The 26,852-nt window shown below is 36.0% G+C and overlaps 1 protein-coding gene across 4 annotated transcripts in view; it reads right to left on the reverse strand.

Moving 5' to 3' along the window:
* Nucleotides 1-26,852, reverse strand: part of VPS13A (vacuolar protein sorting 13 homolog A) — a 223,361-nt gene that overhangs the window by 62,193 nt on the left and 134,316 nt on the right. For all 4 annotated transcript variants that reach the window (XM_059411819.1, XM_059411818.1, XM_059411820.1 and 1 more), the window contains exons 39-46: nucleotides 25,731-25,963; nucleotides 17,213-17,305; nucleotides 16,138-16,494; nucleotides 14,713-14,814; nucleotides 13,283-13,441; nucleotides 12,884-13,139; nucleotides 11,168-11,328; nucleotides 1,392-1,495 (exon numbers count right to left, since the gene is read on the reverse strand). In XM_059411819.1, the coding sequence (XP_059267802.1) occupies nucleotides 1,392-1,495; nucleotides 11,168-11,328; nucleotides 12,884-13,139; nucleotides 13,283-13,441; nucleotides 14,713-14,814; nucleotides 16,138-16,494; nucleotides 17,213-17,305; nucleotides 25,731-25,963 (1,465 nt within the window). The remainder of the gene's footprint in view (nucleotides 1-1,391; nucleotides 1,496-11,167; nucleotides 11,329-12,883; nucleotides 13,140-13,282; nucleotides 13,442-14,712; nucleotides 14,815-16,137; nucleotides 16,495-17,212; nucleotides 17,306-25,730; nucleotides 25,964-26,852) is intronic.

The raw sequence follows: 26,852 nt of genomic DNA on the forward strand, positions 1-26,852 counted from the left end.
AGATACAAACTGGCTCATCACTAATAATTCTAATTAAGATTAATTTCCATTTGACAAATTAATATTTAGCCTTGAACAAGAAAGTATAAAGATAATCCCAAGTTTTCTCTTCTATGGATAGAATCACAAAATATACAGCAATACTTTATTAAAAATAAAGTGAAATGCCATTAAATTTTCTCATTCATAAAATAAGTATACACTTCTTCACAGGAGTTTTGAAACACATTCTACATGCAATCTTTTATTTTTTTATTAATCTGTGCATCATCAGGCTTACACACTTCACAGCACTCACCATATCACATACCCTCCCCAATGTCCATAACTATATGTCACCTTTAATCTAGTCTTGTAACCCACCAAAAATCCTTCCTAGAATAAGGTCAGATGTGGTAAATAACTACATTGTTGTTCTTGCAACAATAATATTCTTTCCCACAGGAGATTTCAACTGAGTGTTAGAAGGTATAAGTAATTAAGTACTCATTAGAAATAGCAGGTCTACTAACTGAAAATATGTGCCTGTAACTGCAAGGCTGCTCTGTAAGCATCAGAGAGCTAATCTGGAACTCTGGACAAGGATCAGAAGAGAGGCAGAGGGATTTCAGCACAGCGTGTAGTCCTGCCTCTGTCCTTCTGCAGCAAAGGTCTGGGCCAGGGCTAGTGTGTGTTCTGAAATGGTACTTAGACAAATTATAATGCTTATTTTCAGGAAGATAGTATTTTCCAATAGAGTTCACTATCCCTGAAAGAGATTATTTTCAAATCTGATTAAATATCCAGAATATTTGTTTGTCAAGATATTAATCCTATAATTTTAGGACTAGCTCACTGTTAGCATATTATAAGAATTTTACATATAAGATTTTATATCCAGTTTAATTTTTAGAAGATTGATGTATATATGTCACAATTTAAAGTATAATTCTATCACTGATCAATTAATATGTAGATAAAAAGAAAAAATGTTTTCGAAAGGGATTGTTAAAAATTTCATTGCAAAACATTTGAAAAGTAAAAATCACTTCATAATAGCTATATATAAATCCAAAAGCTACCAATCATGCTCAACTGAACATTTTCTAAAAATCATATATATAAATGACTTCAGTTATGGAAGCTATACAATAAGCATGTAATAATTGTATTTACTAGTAAAACACAAGTAATTTATATAGTATAAATTAAATACATTAAATATTTCTTAAAAAAAAAAAAAACCAAAAAAACAAAACCTTCTAGGCACCCTGAAACTTAAGTTAGACAAGTTATTAACAAAACAGATTTAACTTTGATCACTTAGAGACAAATACCCCTACAAAACCATAAACTAAAAATTCCATAAGACACTTTAGAGCAAATAAAAAGATAAAGAAATAAAAAATCACCGGTAAGATGTTAATGGTAGGTTGAATTCACTTCCAGGAGAAGCCGTTCCCAATAAAGTATTCCCTTCATAAACACAAAGTGGGATTGAAAAATGATTTTTAATCTGAGAAAGAAAAACAAATCATATTTAGTATATTAATCTAAGAATCTAAAGATATTTTTTAAAAATCTCATCAAAATACCCCAACAAAGAAACTAGCAGACAATACTTGTTTTGCTTACTTATATAAATAGGAAAAGAAATAAACACGCTATTACTTATCCTAAAAAAATATAAGGAAGGTCACCACTTTTATAGAAAAGATGTGTCAAAAATAAAAACTTTAAAAATCATAGAAGGAAGTAAAGTAATATGTTCTTGATCTTAACTTCTTCAGAAAAAAAAAAATAGAAGAATTCATGGGAAAAAATACTGTATCAAAATTTGAAATGTCTATATGACAAAATTTGAAAAAAGGCCACAGGCTGGGAAATGAATGCCTTTTTACTTCCCTGTTGTATGTTGCTCATAAGATGAGATACTCTCCACGCACTTTGGAGAATATCTCATCCATCACATGAGCAGCATATAAAAATGATGTAAAGGGTAACATCACTTTGATTAATATATATTATTAGATAAACTTCCAAACAGTTATATTTACCTTTGAGAGAGATAAAAAGAAACTGGTTAATAAAAACAATTTCGTATTATAATATCTTAGTAAAATCTTATTTTTTAAAAAAAATTATACCAAAATGGAAAACATGTTGAGAACTAAGAACTGATAAATGGGTAATCCTAACTACACTCTATGTCTAGATAAACTGTTTGCTCTAACTATTTGAAGCAAAAGAAACACATTTAAGTTTCTATAAATAGTACCTCTAAGAAATTTAAAATTAATGTGTAACTATTTAAAAAATAAATCAACAATAGAGAAAGTAGCCCAAGAGTCATCTTTTAAAATCGTTAACTGCAGATCAAAACTGAAAGAGAAGAATTTCTGCTATCAGCCATGAGGGAATAACCTTCCCAACATAGACAACTAAAACACAGGGGGGAAAGAACCCACATTAAACAATGGTTTTCAGAAATTGGGTAGCAGGCATCACAGGAAAGAAAAAAATTAAAAAGAAACCACGAAGTCCTCAGATTACCCCAGTTTCTTGCCTCAAGTTTCTACACTACGATGTAGGAGAAAAAGAGAAGTTAAACAGAGCCCAGTCAGCTGGAGTCAAACAGGAGAATTTGGGGGAAGCCAATGTTTCTTAAATTCACAGCACACTGAGGAGCGAGGCATATGGAGAGGCAGGAGTTGCAGATTCAAGAGTGTCCTCCGTTGTCAAAATTTCACATTGGTACTGACTGGAATATGCACAGGAGTAAACTATCTAAGGCCAATAAAGATGGACAGGAACCCGCCCTTAAGAGTTCTCCAGAGCAGCTCAGGGCTCCTCCCAAAGCAGATGTGAGCAAACCTTACTTATCACCGTGCACCCATTTCCATGTTCTCCTGCAACAGGAGTCCATTCAAAGTGGTGTCACTATCCTGGCATTGTGTAAGGAGACCCTACAGGAGCCAGCATCACTTCAAAGGGACTGAGTATGACCAGGAGAGGGGAAATAAGCATGAACACCAGTTTGACTACAGCCTCACAAGTGGGCCAGGGGCAGACAATTGATCTGAATGTGGGCCCCGCCCACCAACAAAAGCCTCCTGGGGGACAAAATTGGGAGAGTGCCCTACAATATGGTGTGACTACAGCTCTGGCAAAAACCCAGTATGAACCAACTTAACTTCAAGGTGGCCCCCAGACTGACCCACTAACAACAAAAAAAGGCAGAGTCACCGTAGACAACTGAACTGAAGGCAAATGCAGCTCAGCCACACAGCAGGCCATATACAACACACACAGGACACAGCCCTGAAGTGCTGCATTCTGGGTAATAGGGGACATTGCACTGCAGGGCACTACAGCATCTCTTCTTCATAATGCCACTAACTTTCAAGATCAGGAGACATAGCTGACTTTCCTAACACATAGAAACAGACACAGATTATTAGACAAAATGAGCAGACAGAGGAATAGCTCAAATGAAAAAACATGATAATCCCAAGAGAGCTAAATAAAATGGAGATAATATGTCTGATAGAGAATTTAAAGTGACGGCCATAAAGATACTCACTGGACTTGAGGAAAGAGAGGAGGGTCTCAGGCAAACCCTAAAAAAGGTGACAAAGCATTAAAAAGAACTAGAGATGAATAACACAGTAACTGAAATTAAAAATATATTAATGGGAATAAATAGTAGACCAGAGGAAGAACAGATCAGTGATCTGGAGGACCGAGCAATGGAAAGCAATCAAGCTGAACAGGAGAGAGAAAAAGAATAATATAAAATGAGAATAGGAGGCCCCTGGGTGGCTCAATGGGTAAGCCTCTGCCTTCAGCTCAGATCATGATCCCAGGGTCCTGGGATCAAGCCCCGCACAGGCTCTCTGCTCAGCAGGAAGCCTGCTTCCTCCTCTCTCTCTGCCTGACTCTCTGCCTACTTGTGATCTCTGTCTGTTAAATAAATAAATAAAATCTTTTAAAAAAATGAAATAAAATAATAAAATGAAAATAGGTTAAGGGAATTCACTGAAATGGGCAAGCACAATAATATATGCATTACAGGGACCCCAGAAGAAAAGGGAAAGAAAAAGGGGCAAAAATTTATTTTAAGAAATAATAGCTGAAAACTTACTGAATCTGGGGAAGGAAACAGGTATCCAGATCCAGAAGGTACAAAAAGCCCCCAACAAAATCAACCCAAGGAGGTCCACATCAAGACACTCAGTAATGAAAATGGAAAAAAAATAAAGAGAAAATCTTGAAAGCAGCAAGAGAAAAGAAACCAGTTATATGTGAGGTGAGGGTAAGCCAATAAAGCTATCTGCTGATTTTCAGTGGACACTTTGCAGACCACAGAGTGGCATGATAAATTCAAAATGCTGAAAGAAAAAAACCTTGCAATTAAAGAATACTCCACCCAGCAAGACTACCATTCAGAATATAAGGAGAAAGAATTTCCCAGACAAACAAAAATTAAATGATTTCATCACCAGTAACGCAACCTTATAAGAAATGTTAAAGGGAACTCTTTCAGTGAGAAGGAAAGACCATAAGGAAGAGTAAGAGAAACACAAAAATAGTAAAATTAAGTATATCTATAAAAATAAGTCAAGTGATTCACAATGTAAAAGAAAGAATGATGCCACGAACTTAAAATGGGGGGAGGAGAGGAGTAAACATTTAGTGCTTTTAAAAAAGGTTAAAAAAATGGGTTCAAACTTAGAGACTACCAACCTAATATAGACTATTATAGGAATAAAATGTTATATATAAACCTAACGGTAACCACAGATCAAACATTTGTAACAGGTAGGCAAAAAATAAAGAGAAAGTATTCCAAGTATATCATTAAAGAAAGCCAGCAAACCATGAGAGAAAAGAGCAAGAAAATAAAGGAATAGAGAATTACAAAGACAACCATAAAACAAGTAACAAAATGGTGATAAATACATACCTATTTATTACTTTGCAAGTAAGTGCACTAGATGCTCCAGTCAAAAGACACTCTAGGGCAACAGAATGGATAAAAAAGCAAGAACCATCCATATGCTGCCTATATTAGAAGCATTACAGATCTAAAGACATATGCAGAATGAAAATGAAAGGATAGAAAAGCATTTATCATGCAAATGGAAGTGAAAAGAAAGCCAGGGTAGCAACAGTTACGTTTGTCAAACAAATAGACTTTAAAACAAAGACTGTAACAAGGCACAAAGAAGGATGCTACCTAATCATAAAGGGAAAAAGCCAACAAGACGACTCAACAATTGTAAATAGTTATGCACACAACATGGAAGCACTCAAGTACACAAAGCAGTTATTAACAAATATAAAGTAAGTAATTGCAGTAATACAATAATACTTGGGGACCTTAACACCCCACTTACATCAATGGATATACTATCCAGAGAAAAATCAAAGAAAACAGTAGCTTTGAATTCCACATTGGAACAGATAGATCTAACAGATATATTCAGAACATCCCATCACAAAACAGCAGAATACACATTCTTTTCAAGTGCACATGAAACATTCTCCAGAACAGATCACATACTGCCACTAAACAAGTCTCAATAAATTCAAATATTAAAGTCATATCATGCATCTTTCCCAACCACAGTAAAATGAAATTAATCAACCACAAGAAAAAAATTTGGAAAGAACACCAATACATGGAGATTAAATAACATGCTACTATAGACAATGAATACCAAGAAATCAAAGAAGAAATAAAAATCTATATGGAGACAACTGAAAATGAAAACACAAAGGTCCAAAATCTTTCAAATGCAACAAAAGCTGTTCTAGAGGGAAGCTTATAGAGCTTATAACGCATACAGGTCTACCTCAAGAAAAAGAAAAATTTCAAATTAAAAAAATATAACCTGGGTGCCTGAGTGGCTCAGTCAGTTAACTGTCTACCTTCAGCTCCAGTCATGATGCCAGGGTCCTGGGATCAAGTCCCACATCAGACTCCTTGCTCATTGGGAGTCTGCTTTTCCCTCTCCCTCTGCCCCTCCCCTTGGTCCTATGCGCTCTCTCTCTTTCTCTCTCAAATAAATAAAGTTTTTTAAAAAAAAGCTTTAAAACAAACAAAAAAAGGAAAAAAAAAACCCCATAACTGTACATTTAAAAATGCTAAAAAGTGGACAAACAAAAACCCAAACCAGTGCAGGAAGGAAATAATAAAGATTAAGAGAAGAAATAAATAGAACGGAAATTTTTAAAAATAGGTCAATGAAATCAAAAGCTGGTTCTTTGAAAATATCAACAAAATTGATCAACCATTAGGCAGACTTATCAAAGGAGAGAGAGGACTCTCAGATGAACAAAATCTGAAATGAAAGAGGAGAAATAATGACCAATACTTCAGAAATAGAAAAGAGAATATTATGAAACACTGTATGTCAACAAACTGGACAACCTAGAAGAAATGTATACATTCCAGAAACATATAACCTACCAAAACTGAAGCAGTAAGAAATAGAAAATTTGAACAGATTAATTACCACTAATGAAATTTAACCAGTAATTAAAAACATCCTAACAAATATTAAGTACAGGATCAGACAGCTTCACAGCTAACTTCTACACCAATCACTTAAACAATACCAGTTCTTCTCAAACTATTTCAAAAAATAAAAGAGGAAGGTAAGCTTCCAAATTCATTATATTAGGCCAGTATTACCCTGATACCCAAATCAGATAAAGACACTACAAAAAAGAGAACTACAGGCCAGTATCTCTGAAGAACATGGAAGAAAAAGTCCTCAACAAAATATTAGCAAACTGAATCCAACAATGAATCACACAAAATGATTTACCAGGATCAAGTGGGATTCATTCCTGTGATGCAAAGGTGGTTTACTATTCACAAATCAAAGAGAGGTATCACACCACCAAGAGAAAGGATAAAAACCATATGATCGTTTCAATATATGCAGAAAAAGCATCTGATGAAATACAACACTCCTTCCTAATAAAAACCCTCAGCAAAATAGGTTTAGAGAGAACATACATCAACATAATAAAGGCCATAAATGAGAAACTCACATCTAACGCTATCTCTGTATTGAAAAACTGAAAGCTTTTCCCCAACAACAGGCACAGGACAAAGATGTCCATACTCACTACTTTTTTTTTTTAAAGATTTTATTTATTTGACAGACAGAGATCACAAGTAGGCAGAAAGGAAGGCGGGGTGGGGGGGGGGCGTTAAGCAGGCTTCCTGCCAAGTAGAGAGCCCAATGCAGGGCTCTGTCCCAAGACCCTGAGGTCATGACCTGAGCCGAAGGCAGAGGCTTTAACCCACTGAGCCACCCAGGCGCTCCCATACTCACTACTTTTATACAGCATAGTACTGGAAGCCCTAGCCACAGCAATCAGACAAGAAAAATAAATACCAGGCATCCAAACCAGTAAGGAAGAAGTAAAACTTCCACTATTTGTGGATGACATGATACTCTCTCTCTCTCTCTCTCTCTATATATAAAACCCTAAAGACTCCATTGAAACACTACTAAAATTGATAAATGAATTTAGTAAGATCACAAGATACAAAATCAATACACAGATATTATTCCATTTGTATACAATAATAATGAAGTAGCAGACATCTATTCCATTTGTATACAATAATAATGAAGTAGCAGAAAGAGAAATTAAGAAAACAATTCCATTTATAATTGTACTAAAATTAGTAAAATGTCTAGGAATAAACTTAACCAAGGAGATGAAAGGCCTGTATTCTGAAAACTATAAAACACTGACAAAAGAAATTGATTATGACACAAACAAATGGGAAGATATTCCATGATCATGAACTGAGAGAACAAATATTGTTAAAATGTTGATAGCCCCTAAAGCAACCTACCTAGCTAATGCAATCTGTATCAAAATATCAACAGTATTTTTCACCGAACTAGAGCAAATAATCCTAAAATTAATATGGAAACAAAAAAGATCCTGAATAGCCAAAGCAATCTTGACAAAAGAACAAAACTGGAGCTAATACAATCCCAGATTTCAAGATATACCAAAGCCACAGTTACCAGTAACAGTATGGTACTGGCACAAAAACAGACAGATAGATCAATGAAACAGAACAGAAAGCCCAGAAATAAACCCACAGTTATATGGTCAATCAATCTCTGACAAAGGAGGTAAGAACATGCAATGGGAAAAAAACGGTCTCTTCAACAAATGACGTTGGGAAAACTGGAAAGCTACTTAAGAAGAATGGAACTGGACCACTTTCTTACATCATACACAAAAATAAACTCAAAATGGATTAAGGACCTAAATGTGAGACCTGAAACAATGAAAATCTTAGAAAAGAGCACAGCAGTAATTTCTCTGACACTGGCAGTAGAACAATTTTCAAGATATGTCTCCTAAAGCAAGGGAAAGAAAAGCAAAACTAAACTAGTGAGACTATGGCAAAATTAAAAAACTTCTCTACAGCAAAGGAAATAGTCAACAGAACTAAAAAACCTACTGCATGGCAGAAGATATTTGCAAATGATATATCCAGTAAGGCATTAGTATCTAAAATACACAAAGAACTTACACATATTAACAGCAGAAAAAAATATTCCAATGAAAAAGAAGACTGATGAGATGAACAGAGTATGAAGAACATATACAGATGAACAACAGACACATGAATAGATTCTCACTAATCATCAGGGAAGTGCAAATCAAAACCACTGAGATCTTGCCTGACACCTGCCAGAATGGCAAAACCCAGAAACACACACAAAAATACAAGTGTTGGCAAGGATGTGGAGAAAAAGAAACCTTCATGCACTGTTTAGCAGGAATGCAAACTTGTGGAGCTACTGCAGAAAACAATGTGGAGGTTCCTCAAAAAATTAAAAACTATATGATCCAGTAAATGTACTACTGTGTATCTCCCCAAAGAATATGTAAACACTAGTGTTTATTGCAGCATTATTTGTTATAGCCAAATTATGGAAGCAACCTAAATGTCTACTAATAGGCGAATGGACAAACGAGATGTGGTCTATATAAATAATGTAATATGGTCCATTAAAAAAAACGAAATCTTGCCATATGCAATGATACGGATAGATCTACCGAATACAATGCTAGGTGAAATAAGTCATGGAAAGACAAATACCTTATTATTCACTCTCACATGGATTTAAGAAACAAAACAAAGAAAAAAAGACCAACACAAGGGACAAGTATAGAGAACAAACTGGTGGTTAACAAATGGGAGGCGGGTGGTAGGACAGATGAAATACATGAAGGATAGTGACAGTACACATATCATGATGGGCACTGAGTAATGTACAGAACTGCTTAGTCACTATGTTGTACACCTGAGTAACACTGTACTTAATTATACTGGGATGTATAAACTGTAACTAAAAATTTAAAAATAAAAATCAACTGTCATTGAATACAACAACTAAAAATCAAGGTAATTCGCCTTAGTATTTTTTTTTTTTTAAATGTTTTCAATAAAGAGAAAACCATGTGACAAAATCCAATATCCATTTCTGATAACTCAGTAAGCTGGAAAAAGAAGGTAGCATTTTCAACCTAAGAAAGGTCATCTACAAAAAAACTACAAGGGGAAACATACTTAATAATGAAAGTGTGAATACGTTACTGCTAGGATTGAGAGCAAGGCAACAACATCTGCTTTCGGAACATCAATTCACATTGTATTGAAGGTTCTAGCCCATGCAACAGGCAAATAAAGGTAAAATAAAATAATAACATCCAGGTTTGAAAGGAAAGAGTAAAAAATCTTTGTCTGCAGATATCAAAACTGTATCTACAAAAAAGTTATAAGAACAAGTAAGTGCATCACTAAAGTTGCACAGTATGGGTTAATATAAAAATCAGCTGTACTACCAGCAACGAAAAATCAGAAAAATGTAAAAATGCCAATTTAATCATAGCTTTGTAAGAAACATTGACAACCTAAATCTAAAATTTAAATGGAAGTAGAATGGACTTGGAATAGCCAAAACTACTTTGAAAATGAACACAGAAGGACAACTTATATTACCTGATTTCAAGACTCAGGATAAAACAGTAACAAAGACAAGGTGGTACTGGCATAAAGATAAAGAAATCAATGAAACAGAAAAGAAAGTTCTGAAATAAATCCACAAAGAAACGATCATTCTTTCTTTTTTTTTTTTTTTGGACAAAAATGTCAAGGCAATTTAATGGGAAAAGGATAATCTTGGCTGGAAAAACTTAATAGCCATATGGAAAAACATAAACCTCAACCCTTACTTCATACCATATAAAAAGATTCATTCAATATGGTATTTGGAATATTCACTTAATAGATGATTAATTAACAACATGAAGCAATATATAATACACAAAAGTTGATACATGCAAAGTTATGCCTAGTGAAAGAAGCCATACTCCTTTCTTAGTTCATTCCATTTACCTAAAATTATATACTGTGTAACTAATATACAATAAGAACATATCAGTGGCTGTCTAAGAATGGAGTAGGAAGAGAGAAAACTTTCTGGGCATGTACACTGTGATGAAGGTTTCACAGGCCTGTGTGTCCAAATTCATCAACTTTAAATATATGCAGTTTATTGTATATCAGTTTACTTCAATAAAGATGTAAATATTTTTCCTCATATTTTCTAACTAAAATCAAAGGATATACACTGTACCACAAAGAGCTAAAAACAAAATATGGATAAGGTGTTTTAGAGTAGTAGTTCAAAAAGAGTTTATAGAAAGAGTTCTATAAAAAGTTACAAGAATTATTGAAAAAAATTCTACCACTGTTCATACTAGAATAGTACAATTACTGGTAACGATTCTTCTTTTTTATATTAATTGTATTTCTATTACAGTTTATATTCTTTTTTTTTTTTTAAGATTTTATTTATTTATTTGAGAGAGACACAGTGAGAGAGAACATGAGCGAGGAGAAGGTCAGAGGGAGAAGCAGACTCCCCATGGAGCTGGGAGCCCGATACGGGACTCGATCCCGGGACTCTGGGACCATGACCCGAGCCGAAGGCAGTCGTCCAACCAACTGAACCACCCAGGCGTCCCTACAGTTTATATTCTTTTGGTAGTAATTAGCTTTATTTATTTTATTAATTAACACACAAATATGTGAAATATGATGCCAGGAAAAAGAAGGATCATTTTGTACCTGCACCGGGGAGCGAATTGTTATCTTCTTACTTCCTTCCACTCCATCAACTTGACAAACAATAGATCTTTCAACTCCAGACACTCTGTGTCTTACCGTGTACAGTCGTCGTCCCACTCTTGTTAAAGGGATTTTATCAGCGGTAGAGTGGTTAGCAGGTGCTATAAGAAATATAGTTGTGAAGTTTTTATTATTAATCATCATGTATTAATCTTAGATGTTAAATCCCAGATATAGCAGATAATTTCTTAAACTCGTAAATAAGTCACTAAAGTTTTTAGATACAAGACCATAAAAAAGGGCTATTTCTTTGTATAATTTATACAAAGGACTATATTAAGAAGCTGCAATACATTCCCATAGCATTCATCTAAAACCTTCAAAGCAAATAAATAAATAAATAAAACCTTCAAAGCACTTACCAAAAAAAAAAAAATTAAGATTTTATTCATTTATTTGACAGAGAGAGACAGAGAGAGAAGGAACACGAGCAGGGGGAGTGGGAGAGGAGGAAGCAGGCTTCCTGTCAAGCAGAGAGCCCAGTGTGGGTCTAGAACCCAGTACCCTAGGATCATGACCTGAGCCCAAGGCAGCCGCTTAGTAACTGAGCCACCCTGGCAAGCTCTCCCACCCCAAAATGTTTGCTTTCATTCAGTAGTTTAACCTAAGTGAATAATATAAATGTTTTCAAACTAACAAGAGAAATTATTATAAAATATAAGAACACTGGTCTTTGGTTTGCTGTCATAATAACCAGAGCCTATACCTGTAGGTAGTCACTGGCAATTACCAAAGTAGCTGTAAAACTTCAATTTTTCATTATTCCAACAACCTGTGATACTTTATGATCTCTAAGACCTGATTAAACAAAATTTAGACACATTTATTTAATATACATACTGCATTTTATTGGGGAGTGTGAATTACTTATTTACATAGACATCCCCCCAACTCCATAAAAATGTTAGTTCAAAAACAAGAGAGGTAAAATTGACAAGAGCAGTTCACTGACAATGCCTGGACAACACCTGAAATCTAGCCATTTTAACAACGGCAACATTTCCTGACCAGGAGAAAGCACTAGGTATCATCAGCCTTGGTAATCCTCCCCTACGTCTTTCATCTTTCAAATTCGCTCCCTTCTCCCCTAATTATTTAAATGTCAGAGTATCAGAAAGGGGTGTGGGTGAGGCTTTGGGACTAGGTAACTTCACAATGAATAAATGACAATGAAGAATTTTTTACTTTCATTTCTCGTGAAAACGAAACACTTCTGAGAATCACAAAGGACAAAAGAACAACCTTCCACTTCACCAGGCAGGAAATAAAAACCATTTACAAACCCAAATACCGTTACAGTGTGCCATTTTCATGACTTCAAACTTTATTTTTAATTCCTTCAACTGTAAAACTAGTGGAATATTACTGAATTATACAAAATGTGGTTAGAACAACAAAAAGCTAAGTAAGGAGAGGATCAAATCTTTTTCCCCCCACAAATATGAAACGGTGCATTACCACGTGGATAAAGTCACAATTTGAAATACAATATTACAGTGACAACAAGCAACCAAAGCCGTGTAACAGTAAAAGCAAAATTCCAGACTTATTTGGAATGAGATTCAAAAACCTGTAAGATATTAAATAGGAGTAAAATGCAATGTGAAAATGGAACTTCCAATAAATTAAATCCCAAGAAAATAATCCAACACTTACTGAGGAGAATGAAGAAGAGTTTACTGCTTAGGCTGGTCATTGCATTGAAATGATCATTGTCTTTAGTTCCCACATAGTCCATACTTAAACTCTCCTCATTTTTCAATATGTATGATTTTGCCAATGGAACGTTAAGTACACTAAATGAATCACTTGGTGAAACAGAGACAGTAAGTCCAAGAGAATTTAAAATCATAAATGGCGCTAGATCCCGTATGAAGACGGTTGAAGCTCCAGTGGCAGCTTCTGTAAAAGCCTAATAAGAAAGAGTTATTGTAAATAAAATGAAAGCTAAATGACAAGCAGAACACCAACAGATATGACTAATGACTAAGAGTTAATAAAAAAACTTTTTGTTCAATGAAAAAAAAGGGTTAGGTTTCAAATTTCTTTTCTTACCTTGGCTAAATTATTTAACATTACAAGGCCACATTTGGATAATGTAATGTTTAGCTGGTCTTTTGAATGGAAAGTTATAACAGTTTTATATTCTGGCACTTTGTAATTTTCTTCTTCAGTATCTGATTCAACAATGGCCTTTTTTGCTTTCTTTTTCATCTAAAACGACACATAAATTACTGAAATATAAGGAAAATTTGTTGCTAAGAACACATTACTCATTTTGCAAAGAAAAAACAAACTAGACAAATCCCAGTAACAACATTATAGACAACAGTAAGTTTTATCAGCCCACTGCCTTACTGGAATTGCTTGGACATCCACCAACTAAGGTCACGCAGGAAACGGGTAATATTAGAGGAAAAATACTTCTCATCCTCAGTGATACTAAAATGGCAAGCACAATTCAAAAGGAAAAATAAACCCTAAAATGACAAATACATGTGGCATCTGAATGAAAATTAGAAGTACATACTTCATAGCTCATGGACATTCGGAACAAGAAAAATCATTTGGTTTATTAGTTAGGTTTATTGGCTATGGGATAAAGACTAGAAATCCAGGGATTTAAAAAGTCCACAAACAGCTGCAGAACAGTGCCATTAGAACCTAGGACTCCTGAGAATCAATACCATCTACCACTTTTTAGAATTCACAGATCCACTGCCCAGGTATATTCTGAACCTAAAAAACACCAAAGAAGTTCCTTTATCCAATCTTTTATCTCAAATATGTACGTAGTAGTCTAATACAAAAAGCCAGTAACCTCTGTTGTTATATTAACTGGCTTTCAACCACTGAAAGTTTGTCAGCAGGTAACTGAATCATTATTTAGAGGAAGACATGTTAGCAATTCTTCAGTCTCCTGCTTTGAAGCATAATTTCATCCATCTAAAGGTTCTGACTCTTAGGATTACATGAATTTACAATGTATCTGAGAAACAAGTAATAGTATACTTTCTTCTATATATACAGCCTTCTAGAGACAAAGGAAACTCAGGGTAGACAAGAGCCTACACAAAGATGCTGGAGTTATTTAACGCGGTGGTTCCAGAGCGGCCTGCTGCCTCTCCCACTTCCGTAACAGTCCTTGAGGGACGGCTCTAAAGTTCTCTAGTCTCAGTTCCTTCACACATTAAAATGGAGTTAAAAACTCCAACTTCAAAGGGGCGCTGTCAGGGTTCAAGCAAAAGTACACTATCTAGAATATCTGGAACAGGGTCTAGAACACAATAAATGTTACACAATTACTTGTTTTAGCACAGGAGGCACTGGTCTTGGGTCTGAAAATTACATTCACAGGCCAAAGAGCCAAGTATGCGGCAAGGCTCATCATGAGAAAACTTGAACTTTGTTGTTACTAAAATTAAACTGTTTCATAGTATGCACTTTCTCAGTTTTTGAAAAACATTTTCAGACTTCAAATGTACCTTGATTCCAAGATTCCATGGTCTAAAATCCTCAGTCTGATCAATTTCTAAGGGTTCAAGCAAAGGCTCCCATACACCAAACATTTCATTATAATAATGCACCTGGAGAGAGAATTACATTTGAAATAAAATATTCTTATACTTCCTAAAATGATCTTCCATGCTGTTTCCCACCACTACTCGCTTTGGCTCTGCTATTTCTTTATATAATAACTGTTCTCCGTGCCTTTCCTTAGCTTCTTATACACACTCCCTCAGCACTTTCCTCACCGGGCTAACTTCACAGTCTAGTCTTCGCAATTTAATCCAGATAAAACTCTTTTTAAAGCATCTTTCCTTGACTTCTCGACGGGCTAAGTATCAAAAACTGTGTCTATTTATCATTTATTATTGACATTTTTAAACAGATCTGACTACCTCTACTGATTTTTTTAAGTCTCTTGATGATGAATTACAACTCATTAAGTGCTTATTTATTTGATATCTCAGAATCTCTTAGACATTCTAAATCATATCCTCCACAAAATATACAAAATCTAGCCAGAATTTCAAAATTTGAAATTCTACCTCTACCTCTATTAGTATATTTCTGTATCAACACACAAATAATTTACCAGCTCATACATTTTCATATTAATACAAATTAGTAGAATATCCAATTAGTTTCCACTAGACATAAACTCATAACTTAAACCAAAATTATCTCTGGGGATAATTCTATGTAGATAAATTCTGAAGTAAAATGTATGTTGCTTCAAAACAAGTGTCTCCCTTATAATTAAAGTACTCTCACAAAAATGTGAAAGAACTTTATAGATATTCACTGAAGATAATGCACGCAAAGAAGTATGAGGCATATCCTAATTCTTTCTACTACTCTTTTAGAAGAGATTCAGAAATAGTCTATTAACATTTTTTTTTTTAAGATTTTTATTTATTTATTTGACAGAGAGAAATCACAAGTAGATGGAGAGGCAGGCAGAGAGAGAGAGAGAGGGAAGCAGGCTCCCTGCCGAGCAGAGAGCCCGATGTGGGACTTGATCCCAGGACCCTGAGATCATGACCTGAGCCGAAGGCAGCGGCTTAACCCACTGAGCCACCCAGGCGCCCTAGTCTATTAACATTTTAAAGGAAAAAAGATACTCAGTTCTTAAAAATAAGAATTTTGAATCTAATCAACACTATTAATGTATCGCTTTAAGTTGATAAAATCAATTGAAATATCCAAGTTAAATTTACATTACAATACTGTACACATAAAAACTATATCAAGCCCTTAAATTTGTATACTTTCTTCCAAAAGTATTGTGAGCCAACATTCATGTTTACAATAAACTTAGTTAAAACATTTATGTGAGATACTAAAAATATTCCATGAGTAGCATTATTTGTTATAAAATCTGGAAAAATGCTGCATATACTTACTTCTAGTTCAAGCTGACAGTAGAGATTTATCAAGGAACTCCAGTTTTTCCCTTCCCCTGAAAAACGTGACTTTGCCAACAGCATAGGCACGGTTCTATGACCAACTCCAGCTTCAAGAACTATAAAAATAGAATCAACATTCACTTTTATCATCTCTCCTTTGAGTACCAATTCAGTTGTGGGAGCTTTGTTTTCAGTTTCATTTGGTTCTTCAAGAAACCACATTTTTAAATTCTTCGTATCCTTCTTTTCCCATAAATGAGCTGCAGAAGAAGTAGTTTCTGGTGGGATGGTATCCTTGGATGTATAAAGTGCTGATGTTATGGTAATCACAGTATTTATGATAACTGGAGAAACCTAAGGCGAAAAATTTAAACTAGTAAAAAAAAATCTACCCATACCACTTTAAAAAATTAGGTACTTCAAAAAACATGAAATATACTTGTTGAAGTATCATGAAGAATTAATATTAAACTAATACCATTACCGTGACATAGCAGATAGTTTACTGCCTTCAAAAATTCTGTAATTCATTTCAATTTTTTAAAAAGATCTGTTTATTTTGAGAGAGAAACAGTGATTGAGCACATGCACACAAGTTCAGGAAAGGGCAGAGGGAGGAGAGAGAGAATCTGGAGTGGAATCCCAGCTGAGTGTGGGGCCTGATGTGGCGCTTATCCCCATGACCCCAAGATCACAACCTGAGCCAACGGGCCAGATGTTGAATCAACTAAAGCACCCAGGTGACCCTAATTTCAATTTCTAAAATATTTACCTGGATCTTACAGATATTAAACTGATCAAGTGTTAAGTTCAACTATGTATACCATAGGAATATTAGATGTTAACTAAAGAAGAAGTTCTACAACAAAAATAAAATATACAATACTCAAATGTGTATTAAATAATATACTGTAAATAATGTGTCACATAAAAATACTTACAAAAACATAACTGCTTCATTTTTTGCTTATTTAACAATTAGAAGATGATATAATAGTTTCTTATTTCTAGGTTTTACTACATTTTTAAAAGGTGCCCTAAATATATGAATAAGTGATTACATTTAACTTACCTTTAGTGTGAGGGACTTTACTGATATATCAATCACTTGTGGATCTGTACTTATCTGAGTAGCTTGATAGAACAAGTCACAGGGCTGCAAAACCTAGGAGAGAATATTTAATATCACCAAATTAACATTGTTCTAAAACAGTTTTATGTACAGACATTCCTAGAAATAGCAATGTTAAATAAACAATTTAAAGTTCCTTTTTAAAAATAGAAGTGACCCTAACACAATTATCTTTTATTCTTATCATTTCTAATAGAAAGTATTAACAATAGCAACAATATTAATAAAGCTTAGTTAAGTCAAGTATCTTAAATATGCTTAAATACACAAAAACCCATAAAACTTGTATTATGTATTTTATTTTACTTCATATAATAAAATTTTCTCCATTACAAAGTTGAAACAAAATAACTTACATAGGAAAAGCTACCAAAGATGAGGAAAAAATTACAAATACATTAGATTTACTATTAATTCTTTTTTAAAAAAATTATTTTTATTAACATATAATGTATTCTTTGCCCCAGGGGTATAGGCCTGTGAATCATCAGGCTTACCCATTTCACAGCACTCACCATAGCACATACCTTCCCCAATGTCCATAACCCAATCACCCTCTAAGTAATTCTTTTTTTTTTTTTTTTAAGATTTTATTTATTTATTTGAGAGAGAGACAATGAGAGAGAGCATGAGCGAGGAGAAGGTCAGAGAGCTAAGCAGACTCCCCATGGAGCTGGGAGCCTGATGCGGGACTTGATCCCGGGACTCCGGGATCATGACCTGAGCCGAAGGCAGTCGTCCACCAACTGAGCCACCCAGGCATCCCCTAAGTAATTCTTAATATAATCATAAACTAACTGAAGTTTTCCCTCCAGCCTCTAAACACTCATGTTGCTCTCAAGTGCAAAATATACTCACTCACCTCCTCAGGTTTCTAATAGCCTCCTCCCATTATAGCCCCAAAACTCTAAAATCTCATCATCTGAATTTGTTATCTCATCATATAGGATCTCATCTTTATTTCTCACTGATGCAAAAGTCCAAGGTCTCGTCTGTTATCAGCTCAAGGTCTAAAATCTAAATCTGGCACAGGTACAAATGAAGTACCTGGGCATAATCTATTAAGTACGGCTGCTGGGGCGCAGCCTCTTTTTTGCCGATCTGTGAAAGGAAGAGGAGTTATCTGCTCCCATCCTCCCAACACAGAATGGTGGGGCAGACACCGGATAACAATTACAGATATTCCAGTTTAAGTGGGGAAAACGGAAGGTAAAAAGAGGTCACTAGCCCCAAGTAAACTGAAACCCAGCCAGGTACATGAGTTTCTTGATATGGTTTCAAAGACTAGGAACAATTGTCTATGGCTGTCACCTCTACTGTCCGAATCACCCTTCCTTTGCTAGAAAAGGTAGCATAAATTTGTAACCAAGTGGTTTTATCATCCTGCTTCCTTGCCAGCAGAATTTCGGGGTCCAAAGAGTCACTCTTCATTTTGTACCTTCTGTCCCTCCCAGTCCATGCTGGCAGTGTTCCTGCTAAAATCATTTTCTCAAGAACCTTGAGGGCCTTCTATAAATTTTACAAAGTTTTACTTCATTAGACAAAAGCAATATCCACTGATCCTTTTTGAGATAATCGTGGTCTCCTGCTGAGATAGCTAAAGAATGACACCTTTATGATTCCTAGATGCCTCCAGTGTGATTGAGATCTGTGAATCACATACTATTCTCTTGAAAGGGCCCGCTGTATGTCTGAACACTATGATTTTTTGACCTAAGATTTAGCAAAAAAAAGTTTATACAATCACATAGTCTTTTCTCTATGCTACACATTTGGGAGCTATTTCTGATTTTTTAGCATTTTCTGCCATTTGGAAGTCTAAGAAATATCAAAATCATAGAGTCCTGGTTCTCTGGGGGGTTTTTTGTTGTTGTTTTGTTTAACTGTTCTTCCTCCATTCATTTCTCTGCTCTAGCATTTTATTATGAACAGTAAGAAATCAGGCAACATCTTCAAATCAGGCAGCTTAGAAATCTCCTTAGCTATATATATCCATGTTTGTCATTTACAAGTTCTGCTTTCCAGAAAACTACAAGACACAATTTGCAAAGTTCTTTGTCACTACATTTGAGGGCATCCCTTTAGTTTCCAGTAACACACCCTTCACCTTCCTTGTAGGCCCTCTTGGCAGCATCACCAATGGTCACATTCCTACCAAGAGTCTGTTCAACACAACTGAGGCTTTGTCTATCAATCTCTGTAAAACTCCAGATTCTGCATACTGCCCATTCCAAAGCTGCTCCCTCGTTTGAAATAACTGCTACAACAGCATCTTCCTCCTGGTACAAACACCTGGGTTTGTTTTCTATTGCTGCATAACAAATCAGTATGAACCCAGTAACTTAACACAAATTTATTATTTCCCTGTCTTCATGGGTCAGGAATCTTGCTGAAATCAGGTGTCAGCCTCCTGATTGTCCTCACCTGAAGGTCTAACTGGGGAAAGATCTCCTGAGCTCCTTCAGGCTGTTGGTACAATTCATTTCTTTGTGGCCCCAAGACTGAGATTGATTTTCATTTACTTGCTAGCTGTTGGCCAGAGACTGCTTTCTATTCCTACTAGTCATTCACAAGTTCTTGCCATGTGGCCTTCTCCCCAGTATGCTCCTTCAAGGTCAGCAGGAAAGCATCATTTTAACCTAACCTAAAAATTAGGTTAGGCCCACCCAAACTCTCTTTGATTAACTCCAAGTTAACTAATTAGTGACTTATATATTTATTAACCCTATACACATTTAAGAGAAGACTATACTGGGCACATGCAACAGAGAATAGAAATCTTGGGGGCCGTATTAGAGTTCTGCTTATACTGACAATGAGGAATAAGTCGGGGGGGGGGGATGACATCCAAACCCACTCCCCAAAGAAATCACATTAAAATCTACCATTATTCTAATAACATTAGCAAGATCAACTGGTATATAACTTAAATATTTAGTGTATTATTTCTTAAACTTCAAGGACAAAATTATAACTACTTTATAATACATGAACCAAGATTTTCAAAATAAAATTTGTGTTATCTATCTTACAAAGGACAAAACAAAATCAAAAAATAATATTATATATATGAAAGTTTTTCTGTACCTTGGAAACTTTTCATAATAACCCCTCCCCAAAATAAGTACGAAGGTATATGTTTATCTTTACCCAATTGCTTTATTTTCAAGTCTAGTTATTAAAGATTAAAAATGTAGCTGGCTATTAACAGTAAATGTGTTTATGCCAAAACTACATTATAGCCAAGTTGTAACACAGTCCTGAGAGAACTTAATGATGTAAAATCATTTCTTAAAATGGAACTGTTTTCCTAGTATTATTTGTCCACTAACTTATCAACTTATCAAAATGTATGTGGCCAAACCTGCTGGTTGGCCATAAATACACCTCTCAAAATTACCTATAATCATAGAAGTTTCCCTTAACACATGGTTACCCAGCTAAAGATCTCCTTCTCTAGATTTCTATTTCCATCTGTGAAGGAAGCAACTTGTAGCACATACAGTAATAATCCATCTACAAGTTGAAAGTGATGTTTAAAAAGCATACTTCAAAGCAGAAGCAAGCTACCAAGGCAACCTTGCAAAGTCCCAAAGTGGGGGGACAGAGGGTGGAGGGGGAAGGCAGAGATAGGAGCAGAGATAGGAGCAGAGTAGTTCTCTCAAAACTTGGAAGTGATTTACCTTCACGTTATTTGTCAAATTCTTTAGCTGTATACTAAGTAGAAGGCTACTGCTAGGTAGAGTGTAATGGTCAGCAATTTCAAAATGGTCAGCAGAATGGGACCAAGAAGAAAAAAATCAATTTCTTTGATCAAGTAGATTAAGTTACATCCTAGGAACACCCAGAAGCAATATGTAAAGAATCTTTTTTTTTTTTCATCTATAATTTTTTTTTTTATTTTTTATAAACATAAATTTTTATCCCCAGGGGTACAGGTCTGTGAATCACCAGGTTTACACACTTCACAGCACTCACCAAAGCACATACCCTCCCCAATGTACATAATCCCACCCCCTTCTCCCAAACCCCCTCCCCCCAGCAACCCTCAGTTTGTTTTGTGAGATTAAGAGTCACTTATGGTTTGTCTCCCTCCCAATCCCATCTTGTTTCATTTATTCTTCTCGTACCCACTTAAGCCCCCATGTGGCATCACCACTTCCTCATATCAGGGAGATCATATGATAGTTGTCTTTCGCTGCTTGACTTATTTCGCTAAGCATGATACGCTCTAGTTCCATCCATGTTGTCGCAAATGGCAAGATTTCATTTCTTTTGAATGTAGTTTAACCATGCTAACAATGTAGTTAACCAGGGGGTGGGGGGGTGGTACCTCTTGTTACAGAAGCCTACCTAATATCCTAATACAGAGTTTCATACCTAGAAGTTGGCACCACTGTAACAAAGTCAAAATATCTGACTGATTTAGCAACTGAATGGACACGGGCTCTTTTAAAATGAGAGAGGACACATCAACTATCTCCATTTGACCTCTATCTGTACTTTCTAAATGATTAAGTTTTTCTTTCTGTCTTATTTCTTAACTCAGGCAAAAGACCCTGGTGGCAAAGTATTCCCTGACGGGCTAAAACCATCTCTCAAGCAGAGAGGACTGCCCTGAGCCAGCAAGACCCCATGTGACTGACCCCAGGAAAATGATCAACCTGACCTTTACCACCCACCAATCTCTGTCACGCTTCTTCCTTATATAAACCTAGAAACATTTTTGGCACCTTGGAGACAATCTTTGAGATATTGGACCCTTGTCTTCTCAGTATTGGCCTCACTGAAATAAATTCTTTATTTCCCACCTCATGTGTCTGCCTTTGGATTTTGCAAGCAGCCAGTGGCCAAGCACTATCTGTTTGGGACCCCCGAGCCAGGTGCTTTGCACCCCTGGCCTTCTGGTTACAAAAATACAAAGCTAATGACTTTAACAATGTCAGAGCAAAATATTTGATGAAGCTGCTACTGGTGATATCTAGGAAGGCAGACAATGTGTTTTAGAAACAAGTCTACTGCCAGACAGGTTTGGAATATTTAGAAGGCTGCTATTTATTAATTCCTTCATCCTGCTGTTTGCAAAGCCCTCTTAGAGAAAAGAAAATACTGAGGAGAGTTCGGCTCTAAGGAAGGGCCTCAGCAAGAGATAAGACTGCAGCTCCTCGTCTTTTTCTGGCAGTTTCCATTAAAATCAAACATGGGAACTAGCCCATGACAAAAACAACAACAACAACAAAAAATGAGAGTACAGATGATGCCCCCCCTTGCCCAGTCCTATTTACTAAGTCTGGGTTAAGGTAGAATATAGAGATTAGTAAATAAAATGGGAGTTTTCTAGAATAAATGAATGGATGCATTCTTTTATTATGGTTGCTTATACCTGGAATTACCCAGAACTAAACTAAATGTTTAAGGAATGAAAAACTGCCTAAGAAACTATTATCAACCATGCAAAAGTCTTTTAATTCACCTGCTACAACAATCTCCAAGTAACTGGCTCAGTAGGAAGCAAACTGTGAAACAGGGCAGCTCCCCAAAAAAGGCAATAGCCATTTCAGATGTGTCTACAGAGAATAATTGCTTAAAAAAAAATCTTTTAGAGGAGAAAGCTGGCACCACCTGAGCAAATGACCATGTTTTTCCATGGGAGTGAAAATGGAAGACTCCAACACGGGCTCGCCCAGGAACCTGACTCTGTTGCAAGAGCTGCAGGTTTTCACATTTCTGCTCAGAAGGATGTGACAATCGTTACGGATAAGTGACTACCAAGTGCTCCCCATTCTAACTTTTCTGAATGCGTTTTTAAACTGCAGTTATCCTGCCCTTACGCCACCATTATATAGTGGTTTTGTGTGTGGTGATGGAGTGTTTGCTGAAAAGACATGACTTATGTGTCTATTGGTTAATAGATTATCAAAAAGGAGAAGTCATGGCAGACTGAACAAAGCAAGCTGTCACCTAAAGATTCTAGACTTTGAGACTGCAGCCCTTAAGGAAGAGATGAATATGTTCTATGGGTGAGAAAATACAAATATGAATTATTTGTGTGGACAAGGGAAGAGACCTCTGAGTGGACTGGTAGGGCAGGACCTCTAATTGCTATCTGGTATTTCCTCGTCGGGAGCAAAATGGAGTCTCTCACATCAAGTAGGAGCCTGTGGGAAGCAAGGGCTCGAGCAGTTAAGGTACTGCAGCTGGGAGAGATCACCGGGACTGACGTCAGTGGACACCCCAAAACTGAGAAGGAGCAGGACCAGAGGAGGTCTGCAGAGACCCAAAACTGACTAAATCTCTTTGAAAGGGGAGGATTTGGGCAGTAAACTGTCAGGCTCTTCAGAGCTGACCCTCTACGTCTGACCACTTTAAAAAGGCAATTTCTGCGAAGGCTCTGCCTGATTGATCTCCAAACAGAATGGAGATCCTTCCCTGCTTGAACATCAGAAGCAGTAAGTGCTGAGAGCTGACCCAGACGGTGGCCTTGTCTCAACTTTGCACCCACAGACTGACTTCACGTTTGGTTCATTAACTTCTGTTATTGTTTTTGTTGTGTGATTTGTCTTATGCCCTGCTTGGTGTGCTGTGTAAGAAGCCAAGTTTAATCACATGGTGAACTGTTACTGAGTCTGGAATCCTGAACCTGCTTTCTAATTGTGATTTAACTTTGCTTTATGGTTAAATAAAGCTGACACCGTGCAAAGACATAACTCGTGTGTGCCTTCGCAGTATGCTCAAGACCGTCCTCTTCTCTTCTATAGAAATAAAAGTTTTACCTGAGTACAAGGTAGCTCAGAAAAAAAGACCACATTTCCCTTTGTGTGTGTCATACAGCTAAGTTCAAGTTGTCAAACAGAAAACCAGAGGATCAAGATGGAGTCACGTAAGCTAGGCTAAGTCACTAAACTTAATACCTAGCCTAACTGCGGTTTCAACCTCCCCTGGAAATGCAGTCTTAGTCAAGAATTTTTTGGCCTGCACCAATGAAGTAATCTGTCACATGGACCCTTCTCGATCCCCAAAAGGAAGATAAATTAATCCACCAGGAAGACTCCCTCTTTTCTCCCTAAGGGAACATGACCTTGTCCAAGACAATCCTTTCTTTTGCTAATAACTTCCTTGCCCTGTCCTCCTTCCTAATAAGAATCTTCATTTTAAATAACTCCTAGGAACTTCTTTTTGCTAGATGGGATGCAGCCAGATCCATGAATTGCTTAATAAAGCCAAGTAGATCTTCAAATTTACTTGGTCAGATTTTGTCTTTTAACAAAGCCAAACGTATAGACAGAAGAAATATATGTAAGATTTCTATATTTTAACATAAAAGAGAATCTGTATCCCCTCCATTTCTTTTCTTTCTTTTTTTTTTTTTTTTTTTTTTTTTTGGCAGAAAGAGAGAGATCACAAGTAGGCAGAGAGGAGGCAGACAGAGAGAGAGGGGGAAGCAGGCTCCCGGCTGAGCAGAGAGCCTGATGTGGGGCTCAATCCCAGGATCCTGGGATCATGACCTGAGCAGAAGGCAGAGGCTTAACCCACTGAGCCACCCAGGTGCCGTTATATTCCCTCCATTTCTATTTCCTTCTTTCCTAGTGGTGAGCCATCAGTCTTACAAACTAGGACAAAAAACTCTCTTGTATCCTAATATATGCATACTTACTTATAACAAAATTATAGCTTATATTTCTATGTTGATGGTATTTAAGCTTCTAGTACTCCTTGCAGAAGTCTATATACACATTTTATAAGTGTTCTATATGAGCAGTAGCAGTAGTAGGTAGCTGAAAAAGATCGCTTTGAAAAAATAATCAGTTATGAAGAGGTGCAAAACCGAGAGTAAAACAAAAATGTGATTTTTTTCAAGGCAAATGGCTGAATGTTCAAATAACTTATATGTAGAAAAGAAAAAACAGGGACAACTTGGTGGCTCAGTCACTAAATATCTGCCTTCAGCTCAGGTCATGATCCCAGGGTCCTGGGACCCAGCCCTACATCGGGTTCCCTGCTCAGCAGGGAGCCTGATTCTCCCCTCCCTCTGCCCGTGCTTGTGTTCCCTCTATTGCTGTCTCTCTCTCTGTCAAACGAATGAACAAAATCCTTAAAAAAGAAAAGAAGAAACATATCTGAGCCAAAATCTCCACACAGGAGAAAAATACTTAAAATAATAAAAGTGAAACAACAAAACGAACAACTAGTAGAAAGTCTCAAAGGCCTAAGAGAATTCAACTGAAGTGGTCAGAAAGCCACAGTAAGAAAAACACATCTTAATACATACCACACTGAGGAGCACCTGGAGAAAGAGAAGAGTTTCACAGCTGGAGTAATAATCTAGACTAGGTTCACGAGAAGAAGGAAAGGTATTTTACAGAGAAAGGCTGGAAAGTATGTAGGTAGTTTTCTAAAGTGGTATACACTGAATCCAAAATAGTTTACGATTAAGCAGATAATGAAAGAGTAAACTCACCGTAGTGATTTTGCCTTTTCTCTTGACTGGAAGGAATGGGCATGCTCTCACTTGAAGATCTTTAATGGCAGCAGTCATTGTATTGTTCTCAAGGTCACCTTTCCAACAAATTTCACATTGTGTTGTAAGGACTAAGGCAGGAGCATCACTTCTTGTCATATCAGCCACAAACACAATTTCGGGATTTTTAATAATAATATTAATTTCCCATTTGTCTGATTCTTGTACAGGTACTAAACAGAAACAAAAACATGTTCACATTTTAAAATATTTATAGATCTTTGTCTTACATATTATTTATGAATAATTATTTCTGAGAGAATGTTTTCTCATTCCAAGTAAAAAAATAAAAGAATCTTAGACCCCAAAGGAATCTACTGCAATTCTCTTAGTGTAAGAGTTCACGATGCTATAGTCTCCAGAACATTTAAAAATGTGGGGAGAAAAACCCTAACTAACTAACTAATACAGTTTCCAACTCTCAACTTGATACTACTTCTGCTCTACCATAAGGAATGAAGTATGTAAAAGATAGTGGAGAGCTCTAAAGATAACAGAAATAAAAGAAGTAGTTAGAATATTATCTGTAATTATGTAGAAATAAAAGTAGAAATAAAAGAACAGAAATAAAAGAAGTAGTTAGACTATTATCTGTAATTATGAAAAGTAATGGTTGATTTGTTATTCTCCCTACTTGTTTTTGTCAAAAAAATTCTTCAAAATTGCTGCTTGTAGGGAAGTCTATTTGTTTACATATTGTTCATAATTCAGGAACCCAATATATATTTACATCCTGAAAAATACACAAACTGCACATTCTACTGGAAAGCACATTTAAGTTTTCCTTTTACCAATGAAAAATAAAAAAAAATTTTTTTAAAGATCTTATTTATTTGACAGACAGAGATCACAAGTAGGCAGAGAGGCAGGCTAAAAGAGAGAGAGGAAGAAGCAGGCAGAGAGCCCGATGTGGGACTCGATCCCAGGACCCTGGGATCATGACCTGAGCCGAAGGCAGCGGCTTAACCCACTGAGCCACCCAGGCGCCCCGAAAAATAAAAATTTTAATTTAGTAATTCACTTGACCTCATCATCTAGAAAGGTAATCAATGGTGAGTGCTA

This window comes from Mustela nigripes, chromosome 9, assembly GCF_022355385.1.
Source record: "Mustela nigripes isolate SB6536 chromosome 9, MUSNIG.SB6536, whole genome shotgun sequence".
Classification (NCBI taxonomy): domain Eukaryota; kingdom Metazoa; phylum Chordata; class Mammalia; order Carnivora; family Mustelidae; genus Mustela; species Mustela nigripes.